Source organism: Pongo pygmaeus, chromosome X (assembly GCF_028885625.2).
Source record: "Pongo pygmaeus isolate AG05252 chromosome X, NHGRI_mPonPyg2-v2.0_pri, whole genome shotgun sequence".
NCBI classification, from domain to species: domain Eukaryota; kingdom Metazoa; phylum Chordata; class Mammalia; order Primates; family Hominidae; genus Pongo; species Pongo pygmaeus.
In genome coordinates, this window is record NC_072396.2 from 49,717,569 (window position 1) to 49,728,706 (window position 11,138).

An 11,138-nucleotide genomic window follows, 5' to 3' on the forward strand; every position below is an offset into this window, starting at 1 on the left:
GTCCTCCAGGTCTTCTTCCTGTCCCCAACCGTCGGGGACCCCCAAGCTCCGTCCTCTGCTTCCTACTGTCTTCATCCCGCCCCCGCTCCTTCTGGGCCAACGCAACCAGTGACTATTCCCAGGGATCCCTCAGAGCTGAGGACGCCGCGGCCGCATCCCCATTTGGGACCTTGCCCGGATCTCCAACTCCACCAAACCTCGAAGCCACCATCCGCCCCCAAACTGCCGCTGCGCCAGGCTTTCGGAGGGGAGTCGTGGCAACAGCCATTAGGATGCACTAAGCAGGGCACTTCCTGAGCCCAAGGACACCGAGGGGCATTCACTGAGTGAATGGGGATATGCTGCTAATAACTAACACTAATTGACCACCTGCCGTGTGCCCATCCTCTTCGAACATGCAACTTCCTTGTTCCTTATCTTGTTACTGTCTCTTTCTCTCTGCCAGAATCTAATCCTCACAAGGGCAGGGACTGGGGTCTGTTTTGTTAACTGCCATATCACAATACCTGGCACGAAGGAAGATTCTTGAATTAATGAATGGAGATTAAATTATAATTTAAAAGCCTGGCATGAACTGCGCACCTTCTGCATGCTTATCACCCGCTACTGACATATAGTTCACTTTTTTTTTTTTTTTTTTTTGAGATGGAGTTTTGCTCTTGTCTCCCAGGCTGGAGTGCAAGTGGCGAGATCTCTGCTCACTGCAACCTCCGCCTCCCGGGTTCAAGCGATTCTTCTGCCTCCGCCTCCCGAGTAGCTGGGATTACAGGCGTCCGCCACCACGCCTGGCTAAATTTTTGTGTTTTTAGTAGAGACGGGGTTTCGCAATGTTGGGCAGGCTGGTCTCGAACTCCTGAACTCAGGTGATCCACCCGACTCGGCCTCCCAAAGTGCTGGGATTACAGGCGTGAGCCATTGTGCCCAGCCCACTTTTTTACCTAGTTTGTTGTCTCTCACCCCGACCAGAATATAACCTTCATGAGGGCTACAGTTTGTTGTCTATTTATTGCCCACCTCCATGTCCTTGCCACACAGTAGGTTCCCAATAAATGTATATTGAATAATTAATAAATAAAGACTACATTCTAATGATAATGGCTAACAGACCACGTGATTTACATATTTATTTGGTTTATTGTATTATCTGCCTCTGCCTTTTAGAACATAAACCTTCTGGGAGTGGGAATGTTGAGTCCCTACTGTCTGGCAGGCACTGTGCTGGGCTGGGGTTCAATGGTGACCAAAACCGGCAAAATCCTGCCCTCCCTCCGTCATGGGGAGGAACTGCTAATGGGCATGGGGATTCTTTTCCGGGTGAGAAAAATGTTCTAAAACTTAGTTATGGTGATAGTTGCACAACTTCGTGAATATGCTATAACCCGTTAAATTGGACACTAGCTGGCTGCACTTGATAGGATGTAAATTACATCTCAATAAAGATGTTTGGGAAATCCAGCCTTCACAGTTGTTGATTCGTGTGAAGAGGGAAGGAGAGATGGGGGGACGTGGGACAGGGATAAAACAACATAAATCATATATATATAGCATGCAAATTGGAAGGTGATCAGCACACAATAGGCATTCAATAAATGTTGAAATGACACCCCACTGTCTCCTTGCCCTCAAATGGTCTCCCCTAACTTATTCCCTGTTGTCTTGCTTCTTCTCTTCCCACTTGCAGAGCCTGCTGCCCACGTCTCTTCCCTGAGCTGTCTGCTGGGGTCATGGAGCTGCCAACAAAGCCTGGCACCTTCGACCTGGGCCTGGCCACATGGAGCCCTTCCTTCCAGGGGGAAACCCACCGGGCTCAGGCACGCCGCAGGGATGTTGGCAGGCAGCTGCCTGAGTACAAGGCTGTGGTGGTGGGCGCCAGTGGCGTTGGCAAGAGTGCGCTGACCATCCAGCTGAACCACCAGTGCTTCGTGGAGGACCACGACCCCACCATCCAGGATTCCTACTGGAAGGAGTTGACCCTGGACAGTGGGGACTGCATTCTGAATGTGCTGGACACAGCAGGGCAGGCCATCCATAGGGCCCTGCGTGACCAGTGCCTGGCTGTCTGTGATGGTGTGCTGGGCGTCTTCGCTCTCGATGACCCCTCGTCTCTGATCCAGCTACAGCAGATATGGGCCACCTGGGGCCCTCACCCCGCCCAGCCCCTTGTCCTCGTGGGCAACAAGTGTGACCTTGTGACCACAGCTGGAGATGCTCATGCCGCTGCTGCAGCCCTCGCACACAGCTGGGGGGCCCACTTCGTGGAGACCTCGGCCAAAACACGGCAAGGCGTGGAGGAGGCCTTTTCCCTGCTGGTCCATGAGATCCAGAGGGTCCAGGAGGCCATGGCGAAGGAGCCCATGGCAAGGTCCTGTAGGGAGAAGACCCGGCACCAGAAGGCCACCTGCCACTGTGGCTGCTCTGTGGCCTGAAGGTCTTGGCCAAGAAATGTAGACCTTCCCCCACGCCAGGGTGATTGTTCATTTGACATGAGACCCCTGAGGCAACTAGCTTTGAGGGACACATCCAGTATACTAGGGAAAGATGGACACCTCTCTTGTTTTCACTTGGTGAGGGGCTTTTTGGTAACATGGGAGTGCCTAATGTTGCTTTTGTTATGTCAAGTTGAGAGATTTTGTGCAAAATTAAATAAATGGTGTTTTGGGTTTCAAAGCTGCCTCCGTGCCGAGTGTTATGTGGGTGGGAGTGAGACTGGGTAGAATGTTACTTGAGTTGTGAGAATTCTTTCATTCAAGAAATTCAGGGAGAGCCCACTGTGTGCCAGGCTCCACTTTAGATATAAGGGAGGTAGAGGCAAACAAGACACTTAAAAATCCTTGCCCTTATAGATATGGCATCAGGCTAGACAGTGATAAAGGCTACGTGTTAAAGGCAGGTGAAGGAATAGGGTGACAGGTCCAGGAAAGCCTTCCTGAGAGTAAGTGACATCTGGACAAAAACTTGAAGATATCCAGAGGCAGAGGGACTAGCCAGTGCAAAGACCATGGCCACAAATCAGCTGCCACCACAGCAACCCTCAGTATCTCCAGGGCCTGGAGCAAGAGTACAGGTAGGCCTCTACACTACATAACTAAATATGTAAACATTCAGACATTACAAATCAAGCTTTACAAAGTAAACCAAATACACCCTATCCTACTTTGGCAAATACACTTTATTAGTGACCTGGATACCCAGGCTCCAATTTCTCAGCCTTCTCAGAGTTCCCTGCCAGAACGTGCCTGTCTGCCAAAGAGTGCGCCTGTATTGGGGCCTCCCGACCCTCAGTGCCTTCTCCCTTTCTCTCCGCCCTCTCCCTTTCTCTCCCCCGCATCAGGAGGTGTTCATGTGTGCCTGTGACATCCCAGCCAGCACCTCAAGCTCTACTCACATGCCCCACAAAGCCACCCCTTGGCCCTCAGGAGGATGGTCCCTTGGAAGATGATGGTGCAGGCCCTGAAAGTGGCCTCAAAGCCTGGGATCCCCATACCCAAGTGAGGCCTAAAAGGGGGACACAAGATCCGCGATTGTCTATGTGGATGTCTTCCCCTCCACCCCTAGGAGAGACATAGACCGAGCAGGTGATTGCTCTAAAGTGCAGGACCCAGGGTAGGGTCTCCTCTCTCCTGGTCTAAGGGCAACCACCACCGCGGCGAACCACCAGCCCCTAGAAACTGCCACTCACACAGACAAGCACAGAGCTGCTTCAGATCATGTTTATTGTGGGGCCGGGGGTAGGGATCCTCAGGTGGGAGGGCTGGCTGGCCGGGGTAAGTTGCTTTGGACGTGCTGGCGGGGAGCAGTCCTGCTGGCGGGATGGCGGGGGCATTTCTGGGTCCCAGGGTGCACGGGATCCGGGCTGTGCTCAGGGTGGCAAGAGGCGGCGTGCAGTCACCTGGGGCGCCGGGGTCTCTAGGCGTTTCACACGCAGCAGCGCCCCCAGCACGCCCTCAGGGGGCAGCTCAGAGCCCACATCCTGGTCGGCGGCACGGCGGAGGCGGCGCGGGGCTGCCACCCCCTCGGAGTCCGCGCTTCCCGCAAGAATCCGTCCCAGCAAGTACCTGCAGGGCCGAGTGCAATGCAGTGAGGCGGTGTCCGCGGTGGGGCGTTCCCCGGCCCCACGCTCGGGGCCTAGAACGCAGGATCCACAACCACATACTGCCTGGGGACACGGTTCCCTCCCCGAGCAGGCGTCCTCAGCCCATTGCTTTCAGGAGACAGCCGTCCTCGCCTTTCATCCCAGAAACTGTGGCTTCCCCGCCTCCCTCTCCCCAGGACCTGGGGTCCACTTCCCTCACTGAGTCCTCAGCCAGGCATCCTTGCTCCGACTCCCTGGATCCAGGACCTCACTCCCTCTTAGGGCCCCAGGACTTAGGGGTTCGCACTCCACGGGGGAAGCAGGCTTCCCAGTTCCTCGCCCTCGTCCTCCCCGGACGCAGGCGCCCGACCCCTCCCCACCCCCTGCCGGGCACCTCAGCAGCTCGGGGTCCACGTCGGGTGTCTCGTCGCCTGCCTCCTCGGCATCCGGGCCCGCGGGGCCGTCGTCGTAGACCGGGGGCCGGGGTCGGAGCGCCGCGGCGGGGACGGGCGCGGGGACAAGCTGGGCTGCGAGGGCGGCAGGGTCAAGGCGGGCGCGGAGCAGAGCGCGAGCGAGCTGCGCTGCAGGCGCGTCGGGGTCGTCGTCCAGGCCCAGAGCCGGATCAGAGTTGCGGGGGGCGCCCCAGACGCGCAGCAGCTGCGCCAGGACGCGCGCCTGCTGATCCTCAGCCTCCTGCGCCTCGGCCCGCGCCCGCTCCTGACGTTCGGCCTCCAGCAGATGCGCCAGCGCCCGCGCCAGCTCCTGCACCGCCCCCGCCGCCTCACCTCGGGGCACTGACCGCCGGAAGCGGCGGGGAGCGCCAGTCTCAGCCAAGGGCGGTGACGCTGCGCTTAGGCCGCGGGGCTCCTGCGGGAAAATGAGGTGGGGAAAAGAGTTTGTCAGCGTCCGTCGAGACAGGGACCCCCAGCCCGGGAAGCTCCGTGGGCCTCAAACATCCCAGATGCCACCAAAAGCACCGTGACCATCCAAATATACCCGGACACCCTTAAGGCCACTGGAAACCACCAAATATCTCCAGACACACTTAAGACCACCAAAGATCCCCAGACACCCCCCACCCCCACCCCACAGCGCGCCAGTGATCCCTTGATGACTCTCATAATTCCTCCCTCCCCACCCCCACTCCTGGAGACCGAGTTTCTTCATAAGAGTAGTGATGGTAGATATGACAGTTATAGATTTTTCCATATTTAATATTGTGGACAATAGGAACTATATGAATAAACTTGTTCATATATCATTTGGCATGTGTACAAGTTCATCTGTAGAATAAATTACCCAATGACAAATTTTCAGTTCAAGCAGTTTTGAAACAATTTCCACAAGTTTAAAGAAATAAAAGAGGGTACCAATAATCTGAGCAAGGAATAAAAGATCATAAAAATGACTGTGAAGGTCTGGAAAAGAAACATACAGGCCACATATAAATATGTTTAAAAGGAGTGATGCCTGCAACACAAATAGTCAATGAAAGAGTAGTACACAGAAGATACAGAGAATTCCTAAAAAGTAGTAAGAGAAAAACAAACTCATACAGAAATAGAAAAAATACATGATCACTTATTTCACAAAAATGATTACTAAACATATGAAAAATTGGGCCAGGTGTAGTGGTTCATGCCTGTAATCCCAGCACTTTGGGAGGCCAAGGCAGGAAGATCGCTTGAGGCCAGGAGTTTGAGACCAGCCTGGTCAACATAGCAAGACCCTGTCTCTACAAAAAATAAAACCAAAAAAAATAGGCGGAGCACAAGCCCATAGTCCCAGCTACTTGGGAAGATGAGGTGGGAGGATCACCGAGTCCAGAAGCTCAAGGTTGCAGTGAGCCCAGATCGCACCACTGCACTCCAGCGTGCATGACAGAGGAAGACCCTGTCTCTAACAAACATAAAATAAAATTAAAAACCTCATTAGTAATCAGGGGAAAGCAAATTAAAATGCCAGGGAGATACTATGCATAATATAACCAAAAGATTGACCCAAATCAAAAAGTCTGATAATATGAAGTGTTGATATGAATGCAGAAAAATGGGAACTCTCATACTATGCTGGTGAGAATTAAACTGGCAAAGTAATTTTGCAGAGCAGTTTGACAATATCTAAAAAGATGCACATATCCTATGACCCACTCCTGGGATGTCACGTCCCAGAGTAGCTTTGGCACATATGCTACTGGTCACAAGTTCGTGAAAGATGACGGCAGCACTGTTTGTAATAGCATAAAAGGGTGGGGGAGAAAGAAAAGCCTGGAAACAATCCAATGTCCACTGACAAATTGAGAATACATATATAAATCATGATGTCCTCATAGGATATAATATTATGCAGCAATAAAAATAAATGAATTACAGCCACCTGCATCAACTTGGATGAATCTCACGACCAGAGTAGAGCCAAGGGAAAAAAAAAGTCAAGTTCCAGAATTTCACTGCAGACTTCCTGAGACTACTAGACACCCTGAGGACTTCCTAGTGACCCCTAGTGACTACGAGGAACCAGTCACCCAGTATGATTCCATTTTAATGATGTTCAAAAGCAGGAAAAACTAAACAATGGATTTTTTTGAGAGCTACACATATGTGATAAGCTACAAACAAAAGTAAGGGATCAATGGACAGAAAATACAGAATAAGGACTGTGGGGGAACAGGGGCTGCCATGGAGAGGGGCACACAGGGGCTTCTAACTCTTGGTCAGGCTCTATTTATTCAGCTGAGTGACTGCTACACGAGGGAGTTATTTTGTCATCATTCTTTACATTGTACATATATATTAAACACATTGTTACACGGATATAAGGTAATAGTTTTTTTTAATTCCCATCTTTGTTGCAGACAGTATTGAAGAGCTAGAGGAGGATGCCTCTCCAAATGCCCTTGCTTGGCGCCCACCACTCCTCAGTCACCCCGGGATATCACACTCACCAGCAATCACAGCCTCACACACACTCATGAGGACCGACAGTCCTGGAGATATCACATATACAGCCCAACACTGCCACAGCCACATGAAGGACCTGCACACGTTCACATCCGCAGCTGCTCCTGCAGTTACAATCGCCAAGCCATCCAGGTGCAAGGACATGCACCATCCTTAAAGACACAATGCAGCAGAGAGACATCATGGCTCCTCTCCTCAGGATGACACAGCTCCACAAAGAAACAGAGAGAAACAGTCTCAGGAACACGCAAACGAAATCCCAGGCACTTGGTCCAACAGAACCACTATGGAATGTGCACACGGAGATGCGAAGACCACTCCCTCTCAAACACAAACGAAATCACACACACAACGCACACACACACACACACAGACACGCCCATAGGCCATGCCAACACACATAATAAGGATTCACAAATATACACACGGTGTCACTGAGAAAACAATCGGACCCACAAAAGAATCGCGCAAAGAAGTATCCCGGTCTCACACACACTACACACCCAGACGCACCACGGCACCTTTGTAGGACACTTGGAAGCGCTCAAAGAACACACACTTTCAAGGACACGACACCTCCACACCGCTGTCCTCACATTACACGCACACACACCGATGCGCGCGCGCCCTTTCTTAAAGCGCCTTAGTGCCGTGGACAGCGTCACAGGCACCGGGCACGGAGAGGTGGGCAGGGCACGGTTACCGGCGGCGCCCTGGACAACGCCACCCGCACAGGCAGAGACCGAGTCAGGTCTCAGGTGTGCCGGCGTGGCCTGGGCGCGGACCTGCGGCCGGAGCCCGGGCCACCCTCGTCGATCTCTCCGCACGTCCCGGGAGCCGGCTCGGGCGAGGGTGAGGCGGCGCAGCCCCAACCCCAACCCTCGCCGGTGGCATCCTCCCCCAACCCCCACCCCGCGCCGGACTGGGGTCGCACCTTTACCGGCCGCGCGCAGAGCGCGGGGGGCGGCCGAAACAGGCCGAGCAGCAGCAGCACCAAAAGGCCGACGCCCCCGGCCCGCGGCCCCCAGAGCAGCGGCGACCCCGCCATGCTGCCCCAGCTAGCCGGGCTCCGGACGGGCGAACTGGCTGGCAAGTGCGCAGTGCCGGGGCGAGCTGGCGAGGCTGCGGCGCTCTGCGGCTGCGCACGCCCGGAACCAGGCCCCCCCCGCCCCCCCCACCCACCCGACGCAGGCGCAGCCTAGGGGAGCTGGCAGCCCCACCAGACCTCCCGTCGCCATGGAGATGCCCAAAGGGCAAGGTGGAGAGCTGGCGGTTGCCATGGCAGTCGGAGGGCAGTTGCTGGGGCAACCGACCTTACTGTTACCTTAGTAGACAGGAAAACAGGCAAGAAAAATTGACTCAGTGGAGTGGAATAGGGGTCTGGTCCTCATCTCTCTTCCTTGGGGAGGAGATGGACTTTAGTTTGTTCATTAGATAAATAGTTAATGGATCACCCGCAGTGGGCCCGGCCCGCGCCAGGGAGATGGGTTCAATCTAGGTGATGTGACCATGGACAGCTCAGTTGGCTATTCTAAGGCTCAGGCTCTCAGCGGCGTAAAGGGGTTACTACTGACAGCCTCCCTCAAAGTGACCTTGGAGGTTTAGAATGACATTCAGTAGGAGCTCAATAAATGCTCCTTTCCATCCTCTCCTTGTCTCTTTGTCTTTTTTTTTCTGACAGGGTTTCGCTGTGTCCCCCAGGCTGGAGGGCAGTGGCCGGATCTCAGCTCACTGCAATTTCCACCTCCAGGGTTCAAGCAATTCTCATGCCTCAGCCTGCCAAGTAGCTGGGACTACAGGTGCCCACCACCATGCCTGGCTAATTTTTGTATTTTTGTAGAGATGGAGTTTCGTCATGTTGCCAGGTTGGTCTCCAACTTCTGAGCTCAAGCAATCGGCCCTCCTCGGCCTCCCAAAGTGCTGGAATTACAGGCGTTGAGCCACCATGCCTGGCCCCGGCCCAATACTTTCATGTCTCCATGGCTCTCTGTGTTTATCTTTCGCCCTTATGTGCCCACAGCTCTCTCTGTGTCTTCCTCTCCCCATATGTCTCTCCTTGTCTATGACTTTCTCTCCTTTCATCTCTCCAACCGCTGTCTTGTCTCTGTCTTTATTTTACTGTCTATATCTACTTGTTTTCCATAGAGAGATAGATACATACATAGATACATATATGCATAGACTTTACCCATATATTGTTCCAGAAATAAGTTCAAGCCACTAAAATGACATATCAAAGGAAACAAGATCTTGAAAAAAATGTATGTGTATCCATAGGGGGAAAAATGTTGGGGAGGGAATGTTAACAATGGTTATCTCTGGGGAGGTAACTAATGGTTTGTTACTTTCTCCTTTATACTTTTCTGTAAAAAAAAAATTACAATAGGCCAGGCGCAGTGGCTCATGCTTGTAATCCCAGCACTTTGGGAGGCCGAAGCGGGTGTATCACCTGAGGTCAGGAGTTTGAGACCAGCCTGGCCAACATGGTGAAACCCCATCTCTACCGAAAATACAAAAATTAGCAGGGCATGGTGACACGCGCCTGTAATTCCCAGCTACTCAGGAGGCTGAGGAGGAGGAGAATTGCTTGAACCTGGGAGGCAGAGGTTGCAGTGAGCCGAGATAGTGCCACTGCATTCCAGCCTGGGCGACAGAGCAAGACTCCGTCTCAAAAACAAAAAAAGATCATCTGAATAAATGAAGACACAATACATGTTCTTGGATGAGGCAATTTCATTTTATAAAGATGTCAAGTCTATCCAAACTAATATATAATTTCTATGTAATTTCAATTTAAACCCCAGCTGAATATTTTAAAGAAAATCAATTAAATGTACTTTTTATTTTGTTTTATTTTTAATCCTACTCCTTCTGTAATAAAATGTGTAATAAAATTTGTTTTGGTTTGTTTGTTTATTTGTTTTTTGAGACAGGGTCTCACTCTGTCACCCAGGCTGGAATGTAGTGGCAAAATCACGGCTCACTGCAACCTCCACTTCCCAGGCTCAAGCAATCCTCCCACCTCAGCCTTCTGACTTGCTGGGACTACAGGTGTTCCCCACCATGCCCAGCTAATTTTTGCATTTTTTTGTAGAGACGGGTTTCACCATGTTGCCCAAGCTGCTCTTGAACTCCTGGGTTCAAGTGATCCACCCACCTTGGCCTCTCAAAGTGCTGGGATTACAGGCATGAGCCACCACACCTGGTCATATTTTTAAATATATGTAAGAGTCCATGCAAAAATTTGTACACAAATGTTCAAAGCAGCATTATTTATAATAGCAAAAAGTGGAAACAACCCAAATGTTCATCAATAGATGAACAGATAAGTAAAATGAGGTTTCTCCATATCGTTGAATATTATTCAGTCATAAAAAGGAATGAAGTGAGGCCGGGTGTGGTGCTGTAATCCCAGCACTTTGGGAGGCCGAGGCAGGTGGATTACTTGAGGCCAGAAGTTCGACACCAGCCTAGCCAACATGGCGAAACTCCATCTCTACTAAAAATATAAAAATTAGCGGGGCATGGTGGTGCATGCCTGTAATCTCAGCTACTCAGGAGGCTGAGGCAGGAGAATCGCTCAAACCTGGGAGGCATAGGTTGCAGTGAGCAGAGATCGCACCACTGCACTCCTGAGCAACAGGGAGAGACTCCGTCTCAAAAAAAAAATCTCATGTACCTCATAAATATACACACCATGTACTTATAAAAATTAAAGATTAAGGGGCCGGGCATGGTGGCTCAGGCCTGTAATCCCACCACTTTGGGAGGCTGAAGCAGGTGGATGACAAGGTCAAGAGATCCAGACTATCCTGGCCAACATGGTGAAACCTCGTCTCTACTGAAAATACAAAAATTAGCTGGCATGGCAGCAGGCGCCTGTAATCCCCAGCTACTCCGGAGGCTGAGGCAGGAGAATCGCTTGAGCCCGGGGGCCGGAGGTTGCAGTTAGCCGAGATCGCGCCACTGCACTCCAGCCGGGCGACAGAGCAAGACTCTGTCTCAAAAAAAAGAATTAAAGATTAAAAACATTTGATATGCATGGTTGATTATCCTAGGTAAAAAGAATTACAAATAAATACAAATATGTATACATGAAAATGGAT

General features: G+C 51.8%; 2 protein-coding genes across 2 annotated transcripts; one reads left to right on the plus strand and one right to left on the minus strand.

Moving 5' to 3' along the window:
- The first annotated feature begins 1,627 nt into the window (after window positions 1–1,627).
- On the plus strand, window positions 1,628–2,657 carry ERAS (ES cell expressed Ras). The gene has a single exon (XM_054471247.2). It carries the CDS (start codon window positions 1,725–1,727, stop codon window positions 2,424–2,426), a length of 702 nt encoding a protein of 233 aa, XP_054327222.1. The 5' UTR covers window positions 1,628–1,724; the 3' UTR covers window positions 2,427–2,657.
- A 1,035-nt stretch (window positions 2,658–3,692) lies between these two features.
- PCSK1N (proprotein convertase subtilisin/kexin type 1 inhibitor) lies at window positions 3,693–8,202 on the minus strand. Its single transcript, XM_054473108.1, has 3 exons — window positions 7,967–8,202; window positions 4,467–4,939; window positions 3,693–4,055 (listed from the first exon to the last, which is right to left on the minus strand). Exons 1-3 carry the CDS (start codon window positions 8,078–8,080, stop codon window positions 3,860–3,862), a joined length of 783 nt encoding a protein of 260 aa, XP_054329083.1. The 5' UTR covers window positions 8,081–8,202; the 3' UTR covers window positions 3,693–3,859.
- Between the last annotated feature and the right edge of the window lie 2,936 nt (window positions 8,203–11,138).

Excerpts from the sequence above, each read along its gene's own strand:
- ERAS (XM_054471247.2), top strand. The coding sequence starts at position 1,725 with ATGGAGCTGCCAACAAAGCCTGGCACCTTCGACCTGGGCCTGGCCACA.
- PCSK1N (XM_054473108.1), bottom strand. The coding sequence starts at position 8,080 with ATGGCGGGGTCGCCGCTGCTCTGGGGGCCGCGGGCCGGGGGCGTCGGC. Across the intron at positions 4,940-7,966 it reads TCTGCGCGCGGCCGGTAAAG|GAGCCCCGCGGCCTAAGCGC; the intron begins GTGCGACCCCAG and ends ATTTTCCCGCAG. Across the intron at positions 4,056-4,466 it reads GTGGACCCCGAGCTGCTGAG|GTACTTGCTGGGACGGATTC; the intron begins GTGCCCGGCAGG and ends TCGGCCCTGCAG.